Below are 27,046 nucleotides of genomic sequence, written 5' to 3' on the forward strand. Positions count from 1 at the left end.
TGTTTTACCAAACTCATTTTAATTTTAATTTTACCAAGCAGAACTTAATTTTAATTCTTGGAATTCCAAGCCCAAGGAGTGTGATGGTGAATTTTAATTAAGAAGAAATTAAATTCTGTTTCCCCAACCCTGCCAGGCCAGAATGAGAGATGATCTCAGTCAGAGCTGCCGGCCCTGCTGTGCCACAAACTGAGGGATTTCTTCCCAAATTTTGGTGCTCATTTCCTCCCTCATGCTGGGAGGGGCTCGAGGAAGGACAGATTGAGGGTTTGATTTTGCTGTAAATGTTTTTTGTTTTTTTTGGGGTTTTTTTGGGTTTTTTTTTTGGTTTTTTTGTGGTGTTTTTTTTTGGTCTGTGGTTGTTTTTTCATTCCGGGTGATTCATTCTGAGAGGAGGGGCAGTGGCATCGTGTGGAGCTGCAGAGGAATTGCAGCCTGGAATCAAATCCCAGAAGGGTTTGGGGGTGGCAGAATCTCAAAAACCTCCAAATTGCAGCCCAGGGTGCCCCAGCCTGGAATTCCTGGCCTGGAATTGGGTTTGGTTCCATTACAGGATCACGGAATAAATGGGATTGGAGGCAGGAGGTGTCCCTGAAGGGCAGGGATGAGCTGAACCCAGAATTCCAAACTCACCCTGAGGGAGGAAAATGGCAATTCAGCAACTCCAGGCTCTGCTCTGCAGGAGTTTGAGGGGATGTTTAATGGCAGGAATTGCTGCTGCTGGGAAAAATGGGGATTTTTAGACAATCTGTGGCTGCCCCAACCCTGGAAGTGTCCAAGGCCAGGCTGGAGAAACCTGGGACAGAGGAGATGTCCGTGGCCATGGAGTGAGAAGATTTTTAGGATCCCAAACCCTTCTGGGATTTGATTCCAACCCTCGCAGAAATTCCAATTCTATTCCAGCCCCCGATCAGATCCCATGCAGCCTCTATGGGATTTAAGGCATTGTGGGATTTAAGGAATTACAGGATTTAATGTCCCTCCCAAACCAAACCATCCCACAACTCTTCAAATGCCAAAACCAATTCATTTTTTTTATTTTTTTAACCCTGTTAAATTTTAAATGTACGACTTTAAAACCTGAGAACTGGAGGCGTTGGGAGCGAGTCCAGCCAGCGAGCAATTAGCAATCAATCAATCAATCAATCACCTTTAATTAAACACTGCTTTATATATACACACGTACATATGTACATCACATACAGCAGTTCAAGCAAGGAGTTGCAGCCACAGCCACTCCCTGGCACAGGAGGAGTTTTGACATTCCCAAAAATTCCAGTCTTTTCCTGGTGGCTGGGACAGGCCATGCTGGGGCTGTGGGAGTACCTTACACAAGGCACCTGGAGGAGGAGAAGGAGATTGCACAGATGAAGCAGCTGGAGCCCAGCTCCCAAAAAAAAAAAAAATAAAAATAAAATAAAAATTCTAAAGAAATCCCTTCTCTCGTGGAGCTTGGCTTGGAAGTTGGAAATTAAACCAATATTAAAATAAGACGCTGCAGCTGGAGCAGCTCGAGGAGTGACTTAAAGCAAAAGGAACCAGCACAGCTCGTTGTTGACTTAAAAAAAACAAAGAAACCCCTCCCAAAAAACAACAAAAATTAAAAAAGCAAATGATTACTTAAAATCATTGAAGAGGCCTGAGCATGCTGAGTAAGACACTGTTGAGAGTGTGGAATATACAGGAATTAAGTGTGCAAATAGAGACAGGCCCTGCTGCCTGTGTGTGCACCTGGGGGCTCTGCCACTGTGGGATTTCCCCCCTTTGCGAGGATCAAGGGAGGTGACACAGAATTTATCACAAAAATGAATAAAACCCAGGATTGTGCTGCAAATTCGAGGGGGTTCCAGAAATAAAATCTTTTCAAGATTCAGTCTTGGACGAGGAGCAGAGAGCAGCTTTTCCTTTTCACCCTGTGTTCTGAGCAGGTAAAAAAAGTTGATTTGCAGGAGAAAAAAGTTGATTTACAGGAGAAAAAAAACTTCATTTGCAGGAGAAAAAAACCTTCATTTGCAGGAGAACAAAAACCTTCATTTGCAGGAGGAACTGCTGTGCAAATGTCCCTGCTTTTAGTCCCAGGATCAGGCTGGCAGGATTTTTGGCACAACCCCCCGTGCTCAGCTCGACATTTTGGGCTTGATTTCTTCGATTCTGCCTTACCCCACCTACTGTGCTTTTGATTGCAGAGAACTTGCATGATTCAGTTCATTAAATGTGAAATCACCCTCGGGATTAATGTTTAATTGGGGCTGGGTTTATTGCTTGCGCCGGGCCGGGCCCTCCCTCAGCGCTGGTACTGCCCCGTGTCCTCAGGCACTGCTGCTTTCTCCGGGGAGGCCTCGTCCAGCTCTGCCAAAGATTAAATCGGTATTTCACCTCAATGGATGCTTTGATTGGGATTAAAGGGGATGGGTGTGAGGTTTTTCCCCTCAGGAATGTTGTTATTTTATCACCCCACCGTGTCCAGGCCTTCCCTGGGCACCTCCAGGGATGGGCGCTCCAAACCCCCCTGGGCAGCCCCTTCCAGCCCTTTCCATGAGGAAATTCCTGCTCATGTCCAACCTGAGCCTCCCCAGCCCAGCCTGAGGCCGTTCCCTCTCCTCCTGTCCCTGTTCCCTGGGATAAGATCCCAAATCCCCCCCGGCTGTGCCCTCCTGGCAGGAGTTGTGCAGAGCCAGAAATTCCCCCTGAGCCTCCTTTGCTCCAGGCTGAGCCCCTGCCCAGCTCCCTCAGGACTCTCCAAACCCTTCCCAGCTCCCTCAGGACTCTCCAAACCCTCCCCAGCTCCCTCAGGACTCTCCAAATCCTTCCAGCTCCCTCAGGACTCTCCAAACCCTTCCCAGCTCCCTCAGGACTCTCCAAACCCTGCCCAGATTTCTCCAAACCCTTCCCCAGCCCCCTCAGCTCCTCCAAACCCTTCCCAGCTCCTTCAGGATTCTCCAAACCCCTTCCAGGTTTCTCCAAACCTTTCCCAGCTCCCTCAGGACTCTCCAAACCCTTCCCAGCTCCCTCAGCTCCTCCGAATCCTCCCTCAGGATTCTCCAAACCCTTTCCAGGATTCTCCAAACCCTTTCCCAGCTCCCTCACAATTTCTCCTTTCCCAGCTCCATCCCCATCTCCATTCCTTTCCCAGCCCTCGAGCTGTGACCCCAGCAGTGCCCAGCACAGCCCAAGCCACACCTGGCCGTGTTTTTTTGCCAGTCCCACTCTGCTCCTTTCGTATAAAAACAACCAGCAGCTCCAGACTGAGGTGATAACCCAAAAATCCTTTATCTGTGAGGCTTTTCCCAGAGCCTGACAGCTGCCCTTGGATGGCAGCCCTGCTTATTCCCTGGATTCCAGCCAGGGAACAGCCCAGGGAAGCTGGTGCTGCCTGTGATCCCTGCTTTTTTCCCCTTGCTTCTCCAGCAGAAAAGAAAGCAAACCCTGAGCTCTGCCTGCCAAGGCTTTGTGGGCAAGACAAAGCAGGAAAAGGAGAGAGGAAGCAGCAGGAAAATAAACATTTCCTTGCATTTTGCTGGAATCTCGGGAGTGAGGCTCGTGCTGCTCCTGCTCCCGTCCCAAAGCTGGGCTCAGGGCTGGGGTTCCCTTACCTGGGCAGGGCTTGGGGTACATCCTGTGGAAAAACACCAGCAGGGCGTAGAAGGTGAAGGCCAAGCATCCAAAGATCATCCCACAGACCAGGAAACTGTAGCTGCCCCGATCGTGGATAATCTGCGGTGGGATGGGAAATTACAAAAGGGATCAGGCATCACTCAGATCCCTCGTGGATCATCAGGGAGGGCTTTGCTGGCTCAGCTGGAGCAGAACTGAGGGTTTGACTCGTAAATTCCAAATTGATTTTGGGTTTTGCCAGCTCCTGGCTACTCACCGAGCCCACCAGCAGCTGCAGCACCATCTCTCCAATGCCAGCTCCAGTCACCAGCACGGTGGTGGCACAGCCTGTGAGGAAGCAGAGGTGGTGGCAGCAGAGTGGCACAGCCAGCAGGGCCACCCTGCGCTCCCTGAAAGCTTCCCTGTGGATCTCACCACACAAAAATCAAAACACTCAATGTGCATTCCCACTTAATGCTGAAAATTCCCCAGCAGACCTGCAGCAGTGCAGAAAGGTGAAGGTTGAGGTAAAAAAAAATTCAATCTCCTGTCACCTGTCTGTGCTGGCAGAGCTGATGGTGGGAAGGTTTTTGTGTTTCTGTCTCACTGCCCTCGAGACAGAGGCTGCCAGGGAGCTCCTGGGGGAGCTGGCCAGGCTCTGTGTAGCCATGATATTTTCTGAAAAATCCCTTTTTGCCAGGATTTTCATCTCCTGAGAAGCAGGAACAAAATGCAAACAATGGTTATCTGCTGCTGTGGAATGCAACAGGTGCATCTGGGATTGGATCATGGGGCTGTTTTTAATTAATGGCCAATCACAGTCAGCTGGCTTGGACTCTCTGAGAGTCACAAGCTTTTGTTATCATTCTTTTCCTCTTCCTATCCTTTTCCTTTCCTTTCCTTTCCTTTCCTTTCCTTTCCTTTCCTTTCCTTTCCTTTCCTTTCCTTTCCTTTCCTTTCCTTTCCTTTCCTTTCCTTTCCTTTCCTTTCCTTTCCTTTCCTTTCCTTTCCTTTCCTTTCCTTTCCTTTCCTTTCCTTTCCTTTCCTTTCCTTTTCCTTCCCTCCTCTCTTCTATTCTTTTAGTACAGTTTTAATATATCATTCTCTTTCAATATAATATATATATAACAAAATAATAAATCAGCCTTCTGAAACATGGAGTCAAGATTCTCATCCCTTCCCTCATCCTGTGACCCCTTTGAACACCACCACAGCTCTGGGCTTTCCAGCTTGGGTAATCTGGTGATATTTCCAGAACCAGCTCAGGTAATCTGGTGATGTTTTCAGAACCAGCTCAGTAATCTGGTGATGTTTTCAGAACCAGCTCAGTAATCTGGTGATGTTTTGGTGATGTTTTCAGAACAAGCTCAGATCTGGTGATGTTTCCAGAACCATCTCAGTAATCTGGTGATGTTTTCAGAACCAGCTCAGTAATTTGGTGATGTTTCCAGAACCAGCTCAGGCATCTGGTGATGTTTCCAGAACCAGCTCAGGCATCTGGTGATGTTTCCAGAACCAGCTCAGGCATCTGGTGATGTTTCCAGAACCAGCTCAGTAATTTGGTGATGTTTCCAGAACCAGCTCAGTAATCTGGTGATGTTTTGGTGATGTTTCCAGAACCATCTCAGTAATCTGGTGAGGTTTTGGTGATGTTTCCAGAACCAGCTCAGTAATCTGGTGATGTTTCCAGAACCAGCTCAGTAATCTGGTGATGTTTCCAGAACCATCTCCCTCCCCAGCAGCGTTCCTGCCCCTCCCTGAGCTCCTCAAACCAGGAATTGAAGCTGGATCCCTGCCTGGGGTCATTATTCATCAGCAAAACAGAGAACCGGACATTTCCCTTCAACAAATCTGCCTCCAGACGCAAACCTGAACTTCCAGGCCTGCTGAGGGAGGAGAGAAAGAGCTGAAAAAAGGGGAGATGGGGTGGAAAAATGCAGCAGGGGAAATGGCAGCTGACCTTGGTACTGCAGGATGTCCTCGGTGTAGGCCAGCATGCTGGGGAAGGCGCTGCTGAGGAACAGCCCCAGCGAGGCCGTGCCCACGAACAGGAAAACCACGCTGGAGGAGAAGATCAGGAGCAGCAGGAAGGTGATGAGCACCCCGACCTGTGGGGCAGCACCCGCAAAAATCAGTCAGAAAAATGCCGAGCGCGACAGGGTCTAGGGTTTGGGCTTAAGAGGGAATATTCTGGAAGAGGAAATATGTTTATTCTCAAGAGGAAATAGTCTGGAGGAGAAAATATGTTTGTTTTTAAGGGGAAATAGTCTGGAAGAGGAAATATGTTTGTTTTTAAGGGGGAATAGTCTGGAAGAGAAAATATATGTTTGTTTTTAAGGGTAAATATTCTGGAAGAGAAAATATATGTTTGTTTTTAAGGGGAAATATTCTGGAGGAGAAAATATGTTTATTTTTAAGGGGAAATAGTCTGGAAGAGGAAATATGTTTATTTTTAAGGGGAAATAGTTTGGAAGAGGAAATATACGTTTGTTTTTAAGGGGAAATAGTCTGGAAGAGGAAATATGTTTATTTTTAAGGGGAAATAGTCTGGAAGAGGAAATATGTTTATTTTTAAGGGGAAATAGTTTGGAAGAGGAAATATGTTTGTTTTTAAGGGGGAATATTCTGGAAGAGAAAATATATTTATTCTCAAGGGGAAATAGTCTGGAAGAGAAAATTTGTTTCTTTTTAAGGGGAAATATTCTGGAAGAGAAAATATATGTTTGTTTTTAAGGGGGAATAGTCTGGAGGAGAAAATATATTTATCTTAAGGGGAAATATTCTGGAAGAGAAATTTTGTTCTCTTTTTAAGGGGAAATAGTCTGGAAGAGAAAATATGTTTGTTTTTAAGGGGAAATAGTCTGGAAGAGGAAATATGCTGGGAAAAGAAAAAAAAAAAATCAGTGCTTGAGAAACTGGATGGCCAAAGAAAATCCATCTGGCTTTGAATTTGCTAATTTTCATTACATAACTTGGCAATTAAGTCTTAATTTCATTACACAGAAATTTAAGGCTTTGTCTGAAACATATACTTTTAAATGCAATAATACCTTCCAGAGTATTTATGTGTCTTAATCACCAATATTTCTTTATTCTGCTGAGTAAGACTGAAGTCACTCTCAGTAATTACAGAATTAACTCTCAATAACTGCTCAGCAAGCAGCCACAGCAATAAAGCCAAAAAGCCAACGCATTTAAATGAAATTTCCTCACTTCTGGCTTGTAGGGAAATAACCAGGGCAGAGTCAGCAGAGGGAGCTCTGATATTTTCCAGCTCAGTAAAATTTGGATGCTGGAGAAGCCAAATTCGAGCTGGAATTTGTTCTGATGCTGCTGCAATGGCTCCAGGATCCTCCAGCAGCTCCCAGCACTGCTCAGGGTCAGGGGCAGCCAGGGGGATTCTCACTCAGAACACCCCAAAATCTTCTCCCACCCTGTTAGATGGCATTATAACTCACTGTGATGTGCTTTATTATCAAAATACAGCCTCCAAAATCACTTCTGGTTCAAATAAATTGGAATTTACCTGCCTGCTCGTGCTTTTTCTCTCTGTAAGGGGATTGGATCACCCCCTTTGTGTTTTTCTGCCATGTCCTCACACATCCCACAGGGATTCCTGCCCTTTCCCAAGGTGTTTTATTGACTCCAGCAATGGGTATTATAACTCACTGTAATGTGTTTTATTATCAAAATACAGCCTCCAAAATCACTTCTGGTTCACATAAATTGGAATTTACCTGCCTGCTTGTGCTTTTTCTCTCTGTAAGGGGATTGGGATCACCCCCTCCCTGTTTTCTGCCATGTCCTCACCCATCCCACAGGGATTCCTGCCCCTTTCCCAAGGGGTGTTTTATTGATTTTATCAAGCTCTGCCAGCTGCTGCAGCCTCAGCAGAGCATTCACAGCGTGAGCTGCCTTCCCTTGGCCATGGCAAGGAATTCAGGAGTTACATTCACCCCAGGAATTCATTTCCCTGCGCATGAAGGAGTCGCTGTGTAAAGTCAACAAAACGGGCAAATTTTTTTAGTGCCAGCTCTCCCAGCTGAGGAGCAGGCTCAGGAAAGCTGGGCAATCAAAGCTGGGCAATGAAATTTGAAATTGTGGCTGCCCGGAGGGCACCTTGCCCACCCTACCTGTGCCAACCCTCCAGGTGTGAGAGGAGCTGCAGCCCCAAGCCCATCGCAGCAATTAACCAATTAACCCCATCCTTACCACATTGATGAAGACCATGGTGGCTGGCTTCATCCTGTAGACACGGGGATGGAGATGAGCCTGCCCAGGGTGATGAAGCCCCAGAAGAGGCTGGGCAGGTACCCGGCCACCTTGTGCACCACGGCCAGAGGCTCCTCCACGGCGTAGCTGTACACGAATCCCGAGTACTCTCCCTGCAGGAAAATCCTCTCTGTCACATCCCCGTGGGCACTTCAGGCTCCTCTGGCCCTCAGAGCATGGTGGAAGGCTTTGCAGATCCACCAGCAGCAGGGTGTGGGGTTTAGTCTGTCCAAAAGGGCAAAGCTCCAAGGAAAACCAGAGATCCTCCCTCTCCAAGGGGCTGCCCTGCCCTCTTGGAGCTCCACACATCGCATTAGAGCTCAGGGTTGCTTATCCTTGGAAATTCCCATTCCTGTCTAACCCCTCTCACCACTGAGGAGCCCCTGAGGGGTTTCACAGGGTTTTGGGAGGAAAAAAATCCAGAAATTTGGGCAACTCACCACGATCCCATCAGTCATGAAGAGAACCAGAGCGCCGGTGATGTGCACGGCGAAGTAGGTGAAGGAACCCCTCGGAAGTTCTTGCTCTGGCAGCAGCTGAACAAATCCTCGTGACCTGCTGGAGAACAAAGCAAAGCAAACCTGAGCAGAACGTGCCCCCGGGGCTGGGTGGGGTTTGCTCTGTGGACAGCTGCAGGACAGAGCCGAGCAGGACCCTGAACATCAGGCACTGCTGAGCTCGGGGGCTCCAGCTCACTTCACCTTCCTCTGAGCCTCCAGAGGGAAATGGGAGTGGGTGTGGGGTCTGCCCACAGCCTGGGATCCTGGTACAGCAGAGGGGACCTGCTGCCCACACCCCAAGATCCTGGCTCTCTACACTGCAAAATCTGGCTCTCCATACCCTGGGATCCCAGCTCTCCATCCACAAAATCCTGGCTCTCCATGCCCTGGGATCCCAGCTCTCCATCACAAAATCCTGGGCTCTGCCATACCCCAAAATCTTGGCTCTCCACACCCCAAAATCCTGGTCTCCATCCACCAAAATCCTGGGTCTCCATACCCCCAAAATCCTGGGTTCTCCATGCCCTGGGATCCCAGCTCTCCATCCACCAAAATCCTGGCTCTTCTCACCCCAAATCCTGGCTCTCCATATGCCAAAATCCTGGGCTCTCCATACCCCAAAATCCTGGGCTCTTCTCTTCCCAAAATCCTGGCTCTCCACACCCCAAATCCTGGGCTCTCCACACCCCAAAATCCTGGGCTCTTCACACCCCAAATCCTGATTCTCCATACCGTAACATCCTGGCTCTTCTCACCCCAAAATCCTGGCTCTTCACACCCTGGGATCCCAGCTCTCCACACACCAAAATCCTGGCTCTCCATACCTTGAGATCCCAGCTCTCCATACCCCAAAATCCTGGGTTCTCCATACCCCAAAATCCTGGTTCTCCACACCCTCAAATCCTGGACTCTCCACACCTCAAAATCCTGGCTCTTCTCACCCTGGGATCCCAGCTCTCCACACCGCAAAATCCTGGCTCTCCATACCCCAAAAATCCTGGCTCTCCATAAACCAAAATCCTGGCTCTCCATACCCAAAATCCTGGCTCTCATACCCCAAATCCTGGGCTCTCCACACCCTCAAATCCTGGACTCTCCACACCTCAAAATCCCACACCTCCTCACCCTGAAGGATTCCCTGAAATCCCCTTTCATTGCCCGGGCCAAAGCCATCTCTCCAGGACAACACGGAACACTTCCCAAAGCCCTGAACCGTATTTACTTCTGAGATATTCACTGTTTACCCAAAGAATCGACTGTGACACGTCCCTGCTGGCCAGGAAAGAACAATGTCCCCATTGTCCCCAAGGCAGGGTGCAGCCATGAGGTCAAGAGCAAACTATTGCTGATTTCACTTTTTCCCTCAAACAAGGGAGGGGAAATTGGTTGTTTCTTATTCCTTTCCTATAAAAAATCAGCGGTCTGCAGCACAATGAACTGAAATAGTCAGTGAGAAATGTGACCCTTTAAACTGAATAATCAGTGAGAAATGTGACCCTTTAAAGGGAAAAATCTGAAGAAATGTGACCCAAAAGCAGGAGGGAATTTAGGGGCACAACTGCCACGTGTCCTAAAAGGGGTGAGGGGCTTTAGGGTGGCTCAGAGAAACATGGAATGGAGAAACACAGCCTGGAGGCCTCTCTGGGATTGGGACACCAACCTCCATTCAAGATTTCATCTGATTTGAGGGCAATTTGGGCACCAAATGCTTTGTTTTGGGTATTCCTGGATGCGATCCCTGCGCACACTTTGCAGCAGACAGCAGCGCCGGGTTTCCCGTTACACCCCGCCACTCAAACCTGGCTTTTTCTCCCCAAAATCCACGAGAGAGCTCACCTGCAGCTGTGTGGGCTCTCTGGGCAGCGGTGGAGAGCTCGTCCTTGTCCCCAGGGCCGTGTCTCCAGGGCCAGCTCGTCAGCCGACAGCAGCGGGTGGCTGCTGCCGTTGAAGCAGGGCACCATGCGCTCCTTGTAGAGCAGGAAGAACACAGCGATGGGCACTGGCAGCTGGGCAGGGGACAGAGGGGATGTGAGCACCTGAACACTCCAAATCACCCCCAAAATCACCCCCAAAAACCACCCCAAAACCACAGCACAGCTCCTCCAGCAGCAGCGATGGGCACTGGCAGCTGGGAGGGGACAGAGGGGGGTGAGCACCTGAACACCCCAAAAACATCCCAAAACCATCCCCAAAATCACCCCAAATCACAGCACAGTTCCTCCAGCAGCAGTGATGGGCACTGGCAGCTGGCAGGGGACAGAGGGGGGTGAGCACCTGAACACCCCAAAATCACCCCCAAAATCACCACAAAACCACCCCAAACCACCCCAAACACCACAGCACAGCTCCTCCAGCAGCAGCGATGGGCACTGGCAGCTGGGGAGGGGACAGAGGGGGGTGAGCACCTGAACACCCCAAAAACATCCCAAAACCATCCCCAAAATCACCCCAAAATCACAGCACAGTTCCTCCAGCAGCAGTGATGGGCACTGGCAGCTGGGCAGGGGACAGAGGGGGGGTGAGCACCTGAACACCCAAAATCACCCCAAAATTACCCCAAAATCACCCCAAAACCACAGCCCATCTCCCCCAGTAGCACCGATGGGCACTGGCAGCTGGGGAGGGGATAGAGGAGGGGCGAGCACTCTGAACATCCCAAAATCACCCCAAAATCACCCCCAAACCACCCCAAAACCACAGCACAGCTCCCCCAGCAGCAGATGTTTGAGGTGCTGGGCTCAGATTCCTCAGGGAGGTGCCTGAGGGGAATTTCAGAGCAAGGAGAGGTGGGGATGGAGATGCTGAGGCTGGAGAGAGGAAAAGAGGGAAAAAACTGGGAGAAAAATCTCCTGATCCACTGGGCAGCCCCAGGCTCCAGCATTCACCTGGAAATGGGCACAGGGACCCCGGACAAAGCTCCCGAAGTGCCAGACCTACAAACCCCAAACATTCTGGGGTCTCAAAGTGCCAAACCCCAAACATTCTGGGGTCCCAAAGTGCCAGACCTACAAACCCCAAACATTCTGGGCTCCCAAAGTGCCAAACCCCAAACATTCTGGGCTCCCAAAGTGACAAACCCCAAATGTTCTGGGCTCCCAAAGTTCCCGCCCTACAAACCCCAAACATTCTGGGGTCCCAAATTGCAGCCCTACAAACCCCAAACATTCTGGGCTCCCAAAGTGACAAACCCCAAATGTTCTGGGGTCCCAAAGTGCCAAACCCCAAACGTTCTGGGGTCCCAAAGTGCCAGCCCTACAAACCCCAAACATTCTGGGGTCCCAAGTGACAAACCCCAAATGTTCTGGGGTCTCAAAGTGCCAAACCCAAATGTTCTGGGCTCCCAAAGTGCCAGCCCTACAAACCCCAAACGTTCTGGGTCCAGCCCTGCTGTGCTGCTGCTGCCCCACGAGTGGAACCCCGGAGCTGCGGGGGCAGAGCAGTTGGAATTCTGCCCGAGGGAAGCGGGAGCTGCTCCCGTGCCCATGCCCAGCCATTAGCAGGGGTTTGCTCAGCACCTCCTGAGAGAGGAGCCCGCGGTTCCCAGGCCAACAGGACAGCCCAGGGCCCTGCAGGGCACGGCCTGAGCACCGCAGGGAGGGTCCAGCCCAGCTCTGGGGTCCTCTGTGCATCCAGGATGCTCCAGCACTCCATGGTCCCACCACAATCCCCACAGTGCCACCCACACCCACGGGGCAGCAGCGATCCCAAGGGACGAGCCCATCCCAGCCCACACCCAGGACTCCCTGGTGCCTCCAATTCCACAGGGAATGGCTTTTTTTTTCATTTTCTTTTTTCCCTTTTCTATTTTTTTTTTTTTTGAGGGGACCAAGCGAAGCTCTCCCGTCTCCTCCCAGCACAGCCCAGCGCTGTTTACACTGCAACCAACCGGGGGAGAAAGCCAGGAAATCCTAAGTGACAGCTCATTGCCTTGTTTTCTACATGTCTGGGAGCAAGTGTGAGCTCCAGCTCCAAATTTCCTGCCTTTTGTTGGCTCGTGGCATGATTTAAATGTATGGAGAATTCCCCCCCCCTGCCTCCCACCCCGCCCCTCCAGCCTGAATTCATTTATGAGGCCTGCATTGTTCTGGGAACAATGGGAATAGGAACAGTGAGTTCGGTCCCATGGAAGAAAAACGCATTTGCTTGATGGTTCTGATTCCTTCCGGAGGTCAGCACCAGATTTCCTTCTTCTGAATTGCAGATTAGCAAAAAATATTCCCTCCCCTCAGAGGGCCTGGCTGTGCAGATAAGGGCCCTGGGCACTCCCAGCCTCCAGGACAAGGCCCCAGTCTGGGATTCCCAGTTCCCACTGGTTGTACTCCTGTCCTCCAGTCTGGGATTCCCCAAGTCCCAGTCCCATTCTGGGTGTATCCCAGTCCCCAGTTTGGGATTCCCAATTCCCAGTCCCATTTTCAGTGTATCCATTGCCCCCAGTTTGGGATTCCCCAGTCCCACTCTGGGTTTATTTATCCCCAGTCCCCAGTTTGAGATTCCCCAATTCCCACTGGGGTTGTATTCCTGTGCCCCAGTTTGGGATTCCTCAATTCCCAGTCCCATTTTCAGTGTATCCATTGCCCCCAGTTTGGGATTCCCCCCTCCCCAGTGCCTCTGATATCCCTGGGCCCCAGTTTGGGATTCCCAGTCCCATTCTGGGTGTATCCCAGTCCCCAGTTTGGGATTCCCCATTTCCCACTCCCACTGTGGGGTTTTCCTGCTCTCCTGGACAACCAGATTTTGGTGCCATTTTCTCCCAGAATTCCTTCCCAGGATATTTTTTTTTTTTTGCTGCTTTTTGTGTTGGGTTTTTTTTGGTTTTTTTTTTTTTTTTTTTGCAGGAATATTTTCTTTGCCCAAGGAAAAAGGGACGCCAGAGCATTCCCACCAGGAGCCAAGGGTCCAAGCAGAATTCCCAATTCCCTGAATTCCCTGCACCCAAAACCTCCCAAATTCCCAGAGCTGCTCCCTCCTCACCTGGCAGATTTATCCATCCCCACAACCCCACAAGCTGCTGCATCCCCCAGCTCAGCGTAGGGGATATTCCAGCTCCCTCCTTCCAAATTTCCAGAGCTGTTCCCTCCTCACCTGGCCAAGCAGAATCCCAATTCCCAGCACCCAAAACCTCCCAAATTCCCAGAGCTGCTCCCTCCCTCACCAGAACCCCAATTCCCAGCACCCAACACTCCCCAAATCCCCAGAGCTGTTCCCTCCTCACCTGGCCAAGCAGGGCCCCCAATTCCCATATTCCCAACATCTAACACATCCCAAATTCCCAGAGCTGCTCCCTCCCTCACCTGGCCAAGCAGAATTCCCAATTCCCATATTCCCACATATCCCAAATTTCCAGAGCTGTTCCCTCCTCACCTGGCCAAGCAGAATTCCCAATTCCAGCACCCAAAACCTCCCAATTCCCAGAGCTGCTCCCTCCCTCACCTGCAGATTTATCCATCCCCACAAACCCCACAAGCTGCTGCATCCCCCAGCTCAGCGTGGGGATGTTCCAGCTCCCTCCCTCACCTGGCCAAGCAGAATTCCCAATTCCAGCACCCAAAACCTCCCAAATTCCCAGAGCTGCTCTCTCCCTCACCAGAACCCCCAATTCCCAACGTTTCCCAAATTCCCAGAGCTGCTCTCTCCCTCACCAGAACCCCCAATTCCCAACGTTTCCCAAATTCCCAGAGCTGCTCTCTCCCTCACCAGAACCCCCAATTCCCAACGTTTCCCAAATTCCCAGAGCTGCTCCCTCCCTCACCTGGCAGCTTTTATCCATCCCCAAAATCCCCACAAGCTGCTGCATCGCCCAGCTCAGCGTGGGGACGTTCCAGCTCCCTCCTGCTGCTATTTCTGGCTGTTTCCCCCCAGGAATCGGGATCCTTCCCTGCCATTGTGTCCCAGGCTCCTGCAGAGCACAATGGAGAGTCCCACACTTCCCCTGGGACAGCACCTTCCTGACCAGCACCTCCCTCTCCACGGACATTTCCCCGATTTCCAACGCGCTGGGCCATGAAATTTCCGTTCTGTGGGAGAGCTGAACTCTAAAATATGGGGGGTTTTGTTCCAAAATCTGGATGAAAAGGCACAAATTTTTTCTCGTTGAGTGAAAGATTTTGGCTGGGAGTGCTCCAAGCGCTTTGTTTTGATTATGCTGAGCTGCTTCATTTTCCCAAAGCAAACCCATTTTGCTTCAAAAACATCGGCACAGCTCCGCTGTCAGCTCGGCACTGAGCGCTCGTGCCAGAGTCAGATTGAGACATTTCCACTCTAAACAAAAGCAAGAGCTCGAAATGAATCATTTCAGCTCGTGCCTTGTCAGAATCCACACAAAAACCGGGCTGGAAATGTGGGATTTGGCCATTTTATAACCGGGCTGCTGCTCCTGGTTTCCATTTCTGTTGTTAACTCTTTTCACCCTCGTCCCTGGAGGTTTAAAAACCCCTTCCCATCATCTTCCTCGGCTGCTTCCACCTTGAAAAGGGTCAGGACTTCGGAGCTGAGCTGCTCCCAGCATCTCCAGCAGGTTGGGGGGATGAATGGAATGGAATAAAAAAAAAAAAAAAAAAAAAAAAAAAAAAAAAATATATATATATATAAATATAAAATATAATAAAATATAACCCAGCATCTCCAGCAGGTTGGGGGGGATGAATGGAATGGAATGGAATAGAATAATAAAAAATAAAAAATAAAAAATAAAATATAAAATATAATAAAATATAACCCAGCATCTCCAGCAGGTTGGGGGGGATGAATGGAATGGAATAGAATAATAAAAAATAAAAAATAAAAAATAAAATATAATAAAATATAACCCAGCATCTCCAGCAGGTTGGGGGGGATGAATGGAATGGAATAGAATAATAAAAAATAAAAAATAAAAAATAAAAAATAAAATATAATAAAATATAACCCAGCATCTCCAGCAGGTTGGGGGGGATGAATGGAATGGAATGGAATAGAATAATAAAAAATAAAAAATAAAAAATAAAATATAAAATATAATAAAATATAACCCAGCATCTCCAGCAGGTTGGGGGCGATGAATGGAATGGAATGGAATAGAATAATAAAAAATAAAAAATAAAATATAAAAAAATATAACCCAGCATCTCCAGCAGGTTGGGGGGGATGAATGGAATGGAATGGAATAGAATAATAAAAAATAAAAATTAAAAATTAAAAAATAAAATATAATAAAATATAATAAAATATAATAAAATATAACCCAGCATCTCCAGCAGGTTGGGGTGGTTAAAATAAAAAAAAATAAAAAATAAAATAAAATAAATAACATAGACTAGACTAGACTAGAATAGAATAAAATAACCCAGCATCTCCAGCAGGTTGGGGTGGTTAAAATAAAATAAAACACAATACAATAATTTAAGTAAAATAAATTAAGAGAAATTAAAATAAAATAAAATAAAATATAAAATAACCCAGCATCTCAGCAGGTTGGGGTGGTTAAAATAAAATTAAATAAAACACAATAAATAACATAAATAAAAATAAATAAAAATAAATAAAATAAAAATTAATAAAAATAAATAAATAAAATAAAATGCTGTGGAATGCAACAGGTGCATCTGTGATTGGTCTCAGGGGTTGTTTTTAATTAATGGCCAATCAAAGTGTGGCTGTCTCGGACTCTCTGGAGAAAAAAATCTGAACAAAAGGATTTTTCATAAAATATGTCTTGACAGGGTACTCCTGGGGGATCCCAACTGGATATTCTGGGATGATCCCACTGGATACTCCAGGGATGATCCCAGCTGGATATTCCTGAGATGATCCCAGCTGGGATCCCCCAAACACCAGAAACCCCACAAATCCCTGGAGCAGGGATGATCCCATTGGATACTCCCAGGACGATCCCATTGGATACCCCAGGATGATCCCATTGATATTCCCAGGATGATCCCATTGAATATTCCCAGGATGATCCCATTGGATACCCCAGGATGATCCATTGAATATTCCCAGGATGATCCCATTGAATATTCCCGGACGATCCCATTGGATACCCCAGGCATGATCCCATTGGATATTCCCAGGATGATCCCATTGGATACTCCCGGGATGATCCCATTGGATACTCCCAGGACGATCCCATTGAATATTCCCAGGATGATCCATTGGATACCCCAGGATGATCCCATTGGATACCCCAGGATGATCCCATTGAATATTCCCAGGATGATCCCATTGGATACCCCAGGGATGATCCCATTGGATATTCCCAGGATTGATCCCATTGGATACTCCCAGGATGATCCCATTGGATACCCCAGGGATGATCCCTTGGATACCCCAGGGATGATCCCATTGAATATTCCCAGGATGATCCCATTGGGTACTCCCAGGATGATCCCATTTGGATACCCCAGGGATGATACCATTGAATATTCCCAGGATGATCCATTGGATACCCCAGGGATGATCCCATTGAATATTCCCAGGATGATCCCATTGGATATTCCCAGGATGATCCCATTGGATACTCCCAGGATGATCCCATTGGATACTCCAGGGATGATCCCATTGAATATTCCCAGGATGATCCCATTGAATATTCCCAGGATGATCCCATTGGGTACTCCCAGGATGACTGACCCAGCTGGATCCCGTGGCCGCAGCACTCACGTTGATGAGGGCCATGATCCAGAAGGCGTAGGACACGCGTGTCACCCCATGCCCTTCATGGGCAGGGCGTAGTGGGACAGGTTTGCCGGGGTGGTGCGGCAGCAGCGACTTGCGGATGTGCGGCAGGTTGCTGGAGGCGTTGGCCCGTGCCGTTGGCCAGGATGCAGTTGGTGTCCGACAGGAAGGGGTCGGCGATCAGGGGGCTCAGCAGGGCCCCGAAACCCACGAAGAAGTGCAGGGCCTGCAGGAGGGGTGACGCGCTGGAGCAGGAGGGTGGCAGAGCCCCCAACTCCTCCTCCTCCTCCTCCTCAGAATCACAGAATTAATTCAGTTGGGAAAGACTTTTGGGGTGATCGAGTCCAAGTGTGAGCTGACGCCACAGTGTCACCAGACCTGAGTGGCACTTTCCACAGATGCCTCCACGGATGGTGACGCCACCCTCCCAATGCCCAACCACCCATTCTGGGAGGAAATTCCTCCTAACCTCATCCTCAACCTGCCCAGGGAGGTGAGGACCCCACATTGCCACAGGCAGGTTTTCCAGGGATGGTGATGCAACCTCCCCTTCTGGGGAGAATTTCTCCTAATCTCCATCCTAAACCTGCCAGGGTGGTGGGGGCACCCCAGTGCCACAGCCAGGCTTTCCAGGAATGGTGATGCCACCTTCCCAATGCCCAAGGATCCTTTCTGGGAAGAAAATTCCTCCTAAACTGCACTCTAAACCTGCCTAGGGTAAGTGGAAGGCACCCCAGTCCACAGCCAGGCTTTCCTCAAACACCTCCAGGAATGGTGATGCCACCCTCCCAGTGCCCAAGGACCCTTTCTGGGGAGAGATTCTCCTAAACTCCATCCTAAACCTGCCCAGGGTGGTTGGGGGCACCACAGTGCCACAGGCGGGAATGGTGATGCCATCTTTCCCAATGCCCAAGGACCCTTTCTGGGGAGAAATTTCTCCTCAACTCCATCCTGGCTCCACAATGCCACAGTCAGGCTTTCTCAGACACCTCCATGGATGGTGCCTCCACCCTCCCAATGCCCACGGACCCTTTCTGGGAGAATTTCCAACTAAAGTCCATCCTAGAGCAGCCCAGGGGGGCTGGGGACGCCGCTCTCACCTGCAGGAAGATGGCAGAGTCCTTCTGGTAGATCTTGACCAGCTGCATGTTGGAGATGGTGTCGATGCAGCCCATGGCCAGCCCGGCCACGGCCATGACCACGGCCAGCACCACCACGTTGTGGCACAGGGGGATGATGGCAAACACCAGCGAGATGGCCAGGGACGAGGCAAACAGGGCCAGCAGGGACTGGGCCAGCCTGGGGGAGGGAGAGAGGCAGGACAGAATCAGGGCCACCAGCAGAGCAGCAGTCACAGGTGGGAAATGGATTTATGGAAAATTGCACGGTGTGGTTGAAGCTGATAAAGTGCTTTGTAATTAGGAGATGCCTTCGGATTGTGACGTGGGAATTGTAACACCTGTATTGTCCTCACCCTTCACGTGAGACTAAAAATTGAATAAAAAAATAAAACACCTCTCAAAAACTCCATTTCTTGGTAAGAAAAAGATATAATCCAACAGCCACGCTGCCCCCATCTCATTGATCTCAGCTCCTGCAGCCTCAGATTTCCTGGTGAGAGGAGGGAGATGCTCCACACCACACCCCAGTGTCACCCACCCCTGGGCACTGCCACCTCCTCCTGCTGGGGACTGAAATATGGATCTCCTCTCAAGCTCTTGAGATTTATTTCACCCAAGATAGCTCAGCTACCTCAGAAGGCTAAAAGCAGCAGGATGGCTTCTGTGGGAGCGTTGGAAACAAGAACGTTTCAATAAAGGCAAAATAACAAAACTCTCTTATAGAGAAAAACCCAGCCAGGTGCAAGAGGATGGGATCTGTCCCCTCCAAAGGATGGCATCTGTCCTCTTCCAGAGCCGGGATCTGTCTCCTCCAAAGGATGGCATCTGTACTCTTCCAGAGCCGGGATCTGTCCCCTCCCAGGGTTGGGGTCTGTCCTTCTGAGGGCTGGGATCTGTCCCCTCCAAAGCGTGGGGTCTGTCCCCTCCCGGGACTGGATCTGTTTCCTCCCAGGGCCAGGATCTGTCCCCACTCAGGGATGGGATCTGTCCCCTTTGAGGGACCAGATCTGTCCCCTCCCAGCTCTGGCAGTGAGCAGTGCCCAGGCTGGCACCGTGTGGCCCTGGGGCTGCCAAGAGGGAAGGCAGGAAGGAAGGAGGGAAGGAAGGAGGGAAGCAGGAGCAGAGTGAAGCACTGGGATGAGCAGAGATGGGCTGGAGCAGCACAGCAGACAGAGTGGCACTGCAGGTCCCTGTCACAGCCAGGGTGGTGGCAGTTGGTAATTATCAGTAACGGGGGGATGTGAGTCTGAGCAGTGCCCAGCAGTGCCCCCATCCCTGCTCCACACCCCCAAACAGGCTGGAGGAGGAGCGAGGAGGGGGAGACCCAGCTGCCAGCCAGACCCTCCTGCCCTGCCAGGACAGCCTGGCCATGGCCATGTCACTGTCCCTGGGCCGTGTCACAGATCTGGGCCTTTCACTGCCCTGCCCGTTCACTGTCCCTGGGCCATGTCACAGATCTGGGCCTGTCCCTGGCCTTGTCACTGTCCCTGGGCCATGTCACATTGTCCCTGGCCATATCACAGCCCTGGTTCTGTCATTGTCCATGTCACTTGTCCCTGGCCATATCACAGCCCTGGTTCTGTCATTATCCATGTCACTTGTCCCTGGCCATGTCACAGATCTGGGCCTGTTACTGCCCTGGTCTTGTCACTGTTCCTGGGCCATATCACTTGTCCCTGGCCATACCACAGTCCTAGGCCATATCACAGCCCTGGCTATGTCACTGTCCCTGGGCCATGTCACAGATCTGGCCTGCTCCTGCATGTCACTGTCCCAGGCCCTGTCACTGTTCCTGGCCGTATCACAGATCTGGGCCTGTCACTGTTCCTGGGTCATATCACAGATCTGGGCCTGCCACTGTCCCTGGGCCATATCACAGATCTGGGCCTGTCCCTGGCCATGTCACTGTCCCAGGCCCTGTCACAGATCTGGGCCTGTCACTGTTCCTGGGTCATAATCACAGATCTGGGCCTGCCCCTGGCCATGTCACTGTCCCTGGGCCATATCACAACCCTGGCCCTGTCACTGTCCCAGGCCCTGTCACTGTTCCTGGCCGTATCACAGATCTGGGCCCTATCACTGTCCCTGGCCATGTCACTTCTCTCTGGCCTTGTCACTGTCCCCTGGCCCTGTCAGAGCCCTCCTCCATCTGCAGCCCTACAGTGACCGGGCCCTCTCATGTCCTGCTGGTGCAAGGGCACCTCCTGCCCCTCTGGCAGTGCCAGAGCCTCCCTGTGCCCAGCCCAGGGCCGGAGCAGCCAGTGTTTTCCAATCTGTGACTACTGATGGTCCCTCTGACAGCAGAGCCGTGGGATTTCTGGGGGAGGGAAGGAGGGAGGGAGCTGGAGATGTGCACAGTCACGGCAGGAAAAGCGCCTGGCAAATGAGACAGGAACAGCTCCGAGGCTGCTCCCTCCAGAGCTGGGGAACCCGAGTCTGGGAGCGATGGGAAAACCTCCCAGAGAATCCTCAAAACTGCAAAATATTTGGGGTTTTTTTTTGTGGAGATTTGGACTATCCTACATTTCATGGGCTGTCTGATGGAGGGAGTGTGATGCAGAGTCACACACTCCCTGAAAAGCACAAAGAAAACTCTGCAGGACCCCCCTGCCTGGCTGGGGAGCAGCTTCGTCACCAGTGAAACACTGATTGGGGGGGTTTAATGTCCTTAATGAGCATTAAAAATGTCACCTTGGGTCAAAACTCCTGCCCCCAGCCGTGGCTTAATGACGCAATGGTGCCCCTGCAAATGCCACCAGCCCAGGGTGGTGGCACGAGGGGGGACCAAGGGATTGCTGCTGCCAGTGCCAGGCCCCAGGTGGGGTTGGGAGACTCAGCTCAGCCCTCAGGGATGATTTCCTGACACACAAAGCCCTTGGGGGGCACTCAAAATGAGGCACCCCGTGAACTCAGCCTGTCCTGATGATGCCAAACCTTTCCAAAGGGCTGGAAAAGCAGCCCCTGGTGTCACAGCCTGGTCTCTGTGTCCCCAACACAGGGCAGGCTCCCCTCCGGCAGGGTCTGAAATGTCCCAAATTTCATTTCAGAGCACCCAGAGCACCTCCTGCCTCCATCCCAAACCCACAGGAGAGGTTTGGGCTGATCCCTGTAGGATCAGGATGGGAAATTCTCCTCCAGCAGGGTTGCAATGTCCCAAATTTCATTTCAGAGCACCCAGAGCACACCTGCCTCCATCCCAAACCCACAGCTGCTCGTGAGGGGTCTGAACTGATCTCTCTGGATCAGGTGGGAAATTCTCCTCCGGCAGGGTTGCAATGTCCCAAAATCCATTCCAGAGCACCCAGAGCATTTCTTGCCTCCATCCCAAACCCACAGCTGCCCAGGAGGGGTTTTGGGCTGATCCCTGTAGGATGAGGATGGGAAATTCTCTACCACAAGGTGCAAAATGAGCCCGGCAATGTCCCAAATTTCATTTCAGAGCACCCAGAGCACACCCTGCCTCCATCCCAAACCCACAGCTGCTCGTGAGGGGTCTGAACTGATCTCTCTGGGATCAGGGTGGGAAATTCTCCTCCAGCAGGGTTGCAACGTCCCAAATTCATTCCAGAGCACGCCCTGGCTCCATCCCAAAACCCGGGAGAGGTTTGTACCGATCCCTGTAGGATCAGGACGGGCAATCCCAGAGCCAATCCTGCACCCCCGGCCAGCAAATCCCTCCCACAGGGATTTGGGAGCCCCCACCTCGGTGTTCCATTGGATCTCTCCAGCTCCCCAGCACTGTTTATTTTTTTTCCCCCACCTCAGGGAACGTTTTCCAAATCCCTGAGATCAAGAGGAAAAATGATATCGGGCCAGCTCAGACTTGCAAAAGGGATCATTAGAAAGCCAAAGGCCCGAGGGGACGAGGTGAGGATGTGGAGGAGGAGGAGGTGAGGATGAGGAGGAGGAGGTGAGGATGATCTCACTGCAGCTCCCCTTGGCTCCTGCAGCAGCAGAGCCACCCTCGGGGGGTTGTGTCCCCCAAAGGGCTCATCCTGTGCTGCTCTCTGAGCCACAAAAGGCGGCAGCAAACAGTGAAGGGTCCTGAGAGCTCCGGGAGATGGGAATCTGACAGAGCAGGGGCTGTGAAAGGACAAGAAAAGGGTCCCATCCCCTCAGGCCTGCGGGAATGGGGTGGGTCAGGCTGAGAGGAGCCTGCCCAGGGCTCCAGCACAGCCCCAGTTTGCCCAGTGCCCTCCTGGTCTGTGCCCACAGCGCTGGGATCAGCCCAGGGCTGCCCCAAAAAAGCAAATTTTCAACAGGACACAAAAAACGCTGTTTCTGAGCAAATTTTTAACAGGACACAAAAATGCCATTTCTGAATTTAAAAAAAAATTAAAATCCCAGCACCAATCTGGGGCACTCTGGTGCTTCCGTCAGCAGCGTGTGCAGGGTTTAACCTCACAATTCGAGCCTGAAATGCAACAAAATGGGGAAGGAAAATGAAATGCAGGAGCACTGAGCTCCCCAATGGAGCTGGCAGTGCCAGGAGTGAGGATTTCCCCAAATCTGCCCAGGGCTCCAGCAAGGATTTCCCCAAATCTGCCCAGGGCTCCAGCACAGCCCCAGTTTGCCCAGTGCCCTCCTGGTCGCTGCCCACAGCGCTGGGATCAGCACAGGACTGCCCCAAAAAAGCAAATTTTCAACAGGACACAAAAACGCTGTTTCTGAGCAAATTTTTAACAGGACACAAAAATGTTGATTTTTTGAATTTCAAAAAAAATCCCAGCACCAATCTGGGGCACCCTGGTGCTTCCGTCAGCAGCGTGTGCAGGGCTTCAACCTCACAATTCGAGCCTGAAATGCAGCAAAATGGGGAAGGAAAATGAAATGCAGGAGCACTGAGCTCCCCAATGGAGCTGGCAGTGCCAGGAGTGAGGATTTCCCCAAATCTGCCCAGGGCTCCAGCACAGCCCCAGCTCCCCCAGTGCCCTCCTGGTCTGTGCCCACAGCGCTGGGATCAGCACAGGGCTGCCCCAAAAAAGCAAATTTTCAACAGGACACAAAAATGCCATTTCTGAATTTAAAAAAAAAAAATTAAAATCCCAGCACCAATCTGGGGCACCCTGGTGCTTCTGTCAGCAGCGTGTGCAGGGTTTAACCTCACAATTCAAACCTGAAATGCAGCAAAATGGGAAGGAAGATGAAGGAAAATGCACAGAACTCCCCTCTGGAGCTGGCAGTGCCAGGGTGGGAATTTCCCCAAATTTCAGCTCCTCCTGGTGTGTCTGAGGCCAGGCTGCTCCTCCCAGCTCTCCCATCCCATTTCCATCCCTGGAGCTGTTCCTGCCTCCCCATCAGGGGCTCTTGGGATCTTTCCCAGCTGATTCCAGGCATGAAGAGTCCTTGGGGTGTTCAGGGCTCCTTTTTGGGGCTCTCTGCGCTCCTGCAGGAGGCTCCGGCCCCATCCCCAGGGATGCAAACCCTGGGAAAACCTGCATTTCCTGGGGCAGAGCTCCTCACACCTCCCAGCAAACCCCAGGGAGCTCAAACCCCATTTCCTGGGGGGCTGCTGCCTCTGCACCCCCAAAAAGGGACCAGCAGCCATCCCAGGACTGCAGGACAGAGCAGCAGCATCGTTCCCCCATCCCCTGGCAGTGCAAACTTCACATTTCCGTGGAATTGTGGAGCTGGGTTGTGCTGAAGGGACAGAGCAGCCCTGAAATCCCTGTCCCTGAGCTCCAGGAGCAGCTCCCAGCAGCTTCTCTGGGCACAGGAGAGCCCGGGTTCAGGTGCCACCACCCATTGCTGTCCCCCAGGGGTCACCCAGAGCGATTTAACCCAAAGGAAGCTGTCACACACATCTTTCCATGGAAAATCCTTCCCTTGGGGCTTTTCCTCCTGAGAAGCTGCGAGGCCTCAGGAACAAAATGCGAACAATGGTTATCTGCTGCTGTGGGATGCAACAGGTGCATCTGTGATTGGTCTCGTGGGGTTGTTTCTAATTAATGGCCAATCACAGTCAGCTGGGTCTGGCTCTCTGTCCCAGACACAAACCTTTGTTGTCATTTTTTACTATTCTATTCTTAGCCAGCCTTCTGATGAAACCTTTTCTTCTATTCTTTGAGTATAGTTTTAATGTAATATATGTCATAAAATAATTTATCAGCCTTCTGGAACATGGAGTCAGATCCTCGTCCCTTCCCTCATCCTGGGACCCCTGTGAACACCAGCACAGGAAACAGCAAATTCTGCATCAGGAACCACCCTCAGCTCCCAGCCAGGCTCCAGGGATGCTCCACAGCAGGTTTCCATCTCCCAGCTGGAAAAATGACCTGCCCAGTGCTCCTCCCTGGCAGCCCTGAAGGCACCATAATTTGATTTATAAAGCCCTGGCAGGCCCATCCATCCCTGCAGAAGGGATTGTACCGGAGCTCCTGGAGCCTGAACAATTTTTATTCCCACACATTTGGAGGCTGCGAGGCTCTGCGTGACCTCCCCACAACACTCACAAGCTCCAAATATCCCAAACATTCCCTCCTGCCTGCCTGGCAGCGCTGTCACTCCCCAGTGGGGACTCCACAAATCCCAAACACACCCTGCTTCCCAACCAGCACCGAACACACTTTTTCCCCCCCCCCCCCCCCCAAAACGCAGCTCAAACTTTGTGAATCCCCAATCACGAAAGCCCCGATGGGTTCTGCGGGGCTTTGGGAAGGAGCTGGCAGCGGGAATTCTGCATTTCCCTCCGAACATATGCGAGGCGGCCCCGGGGGCTGGCAGAGGCTCCGCTGCTGAGCCAGCGCTGCCGGAGCTGTGGCAGAGCCGCAGCAAAGTCCCCACGTGCTGTCGCCCAGTGCCCCGATTGTCCCCTCCACGCCGGTGGCACCGGGACGGCTCCGCTGGCAGCCGCTCCGGCACCCAGGACTCCCCTCAATCCACACAGATCCCACACCCAGCGGGTCTGAAGGAGGTTTTCCCCAGGATTCCTGGGGGATTCTCCCCGTGGAGGTGCGTGGATCTCACACACACACACACAGGTTACATCACCGCCCCGGCATCGGTGACAACGTAAATAATCAGCTGATGCCCGGGCTGTCACCCAGCCTCAGATCAAACGCCTCCCTGGCAATCCTCAGCCCTGAGACAGCCCGGGTGATTTATCTGCGACACATCCCGGGCACGGGGCTGGCTCTGAGTCCCTTTCGGGGCTCCCCCCCTCTCCATCGGGACACCACGAGGACCACTCGCGTCCCTCCACGTGTTCTCCCAAACTCCGGCCAAACGCGGCGCTGCCTCCATTTCCGACGCCGAGGTTATTAAAGCACGCTTGCCAAAAATATTCTTGGTTGGGCGATAAACAGCCAAGGTTAAGGAGAGGAAAAAAAAAAAAAAAATCCAGAAAACAACAAAATAAATAATTGCTGGCGGGAAGTTCTGGCTGGAACTCCACGCTGGGGCTGCTCCGGGGATGGAACCGCACCGGGAGCCGAGCGGGGCTGCCGGGGGAGGGAATCCCTCAACGAGGGGGCCCCGAGGGCTGCGGACCCTCCGCGACGCCCCCCGTGCCCGCTTCCACTCGGGAGTGGCTTTTTCCCAGGCAGCATCCACGGCTCGGCTCAGCCCCCAAATCCGGCTCAATCCCCCAAACCCGGATCAGCCCCCAAACCCGGATCAGCCCCCAAACCTGGCTCAGCCCTCCAAGCGCGGTTCAGCTCCCCAAGCTCGTTTTACTCCCCCAAACCCGGCTCAATCCCCCAAACCTGGATCAGCTCCCCAAACCCAGATCAGCTCCCCAAACCCGGATCAGCTCCTCAAACCCGGATCAGCTCCTCAAACCCGGCTCATCCCCACAAACCCAGTTCAGCCCCCAAACCCGGCTCAACTCCTCAAGCCTGGCTCAGCCCCCAAGCTCGTCTCATCCCTCCAAGCCCGGCTCAACCCCCAAGTCCAGCTCAGCCCCCCAAACTCCTCTCAATCCCCTAAATCCAGCTCATCCCCCAAGCCCAGCTCAGCCCTTAAAGCCCGGCTCAGCCCTTCAAGCCCTGCTCAGCCCCCAAGCTCGTCTCAACGCCCCAAACCCGGCTCAATCCCCCCCAAACCCGGCTCAATCCCCCCCAAACCCGGCTCAATCCCCCCCAAACCCGGCTCAATCCCCCCCAAACCCAACTCAGCCCCCCAAGCCTGGCTCAGCCCCCCCCAAACCCGGCTCAGCCCCCCAAGCCCGGCCGGCGCTGCCCACCGCGCTGCGGGCTAAGGGCGGGGGGTCCGCGGGGAGCCCCCCAGGGAGCAGCGCTGAGTTCTCCGGGCTCTTACGTCCTCTTGAAGACCCCTCCGAGGCAGCTGCCGAGCAGGAGGCAGAACTGCTGCGAGAAGAACACCCAGGTGATCTGCGAGAGCGAGCTCTGGGTCTGGCAGCGCAGGTCCAGCAGCGTGGGCCCCAGGAAGGCGATGCAGAGGCCGAAGCTGAAGAAGACGCTCCAGTAGGTGAGGGTGGGCTGCAGGTTCCTCCGGAACCGCGCCGACACCCGCTCGTCCCACCACATCCTGCGCTGCGGCGCTGGCGGCGGCGCGGGGCGGCCCCGCTGCTGGAGCTCCGAGCTCCGGGCTCCGGCTCCGGCCCCGCTGCCGCCGCCCCGCTCCCCGCTCCTCCTTCCCTTGCGGGATGTGGCTGCTCCCGATCCCGCCGCGCCGGGCGCTGGCTCCGCCTCCGGGGCCGGGCGGAGCGGGGCCTCCCTCCCTCCCCATCCTCATCCTCATCCCCATCCCCGCCGCCCCCGGAGCCGCCCCGCCGGACTCCGCGCATCCCTGAGGCGCTGGAAGCGGCGCTTTGCTTCCCTCCCCCTCCTCCTCATCATCATCATCATCCCCATCTTCATCCTCATCCTCGTCCCCATCCCCGCCGCCCCCGGAGCCGCCCCGCCGGACTCCGCGCATCCCTCGGGCGCTGGAAGCAGCGCTTTGCTT

At 52.2% G+C, this 27,046-nt stretch overlaps 1 protein-coding gene across 1 annotated transcript; it reads right to left on the bottom strand.

The window, feature by feature from the left end:
* Nucleotides 1-1,130: 1,130 nt before the first annotated feature.
* Nucleotides 1,131-26,700, bottom strand: LOC134430346 (major facilitator superfamily domain-containing protein 4A-like). Its single transcript, XM_063177959.1, is given in 13 exon segments — nt 1,131-2,349; nt 3,594-3,714; nt 3,872-3,942; nt 5,555-5,702; nt 7,807-7,844; nt 7,847-7,979; nt 8,307-8,368; nt 8,371-8,424; nt 10,210-10,372; nt 17,004-17,147; nt 17,149-17,244; nt 18,119-18,317; nt 26,396-26,700. Coding segments are annotated over 13 exon segments (1,524 nt in total). The 5' UTR covers nt 26,626-26,700; the 3' UTR covers nt 1,131-2,284.
* Nucleotides 26,701-27,046: the final 346 nt, after the last annotated feature.

This window comes from Melospiza melodia, chromosome 28 (assembly GCF_035770615.1).
Source record: "Melospiza melodia melodia isolate bMelMel2 chromosome 28, bMelMel2.pri, whole genome shotgun sequence".
NCBI lineage: Eukaryota > Metazoa > Chordata > Aves > Passeriformes > Passerellidae > Melospiza > Melospiza melodia.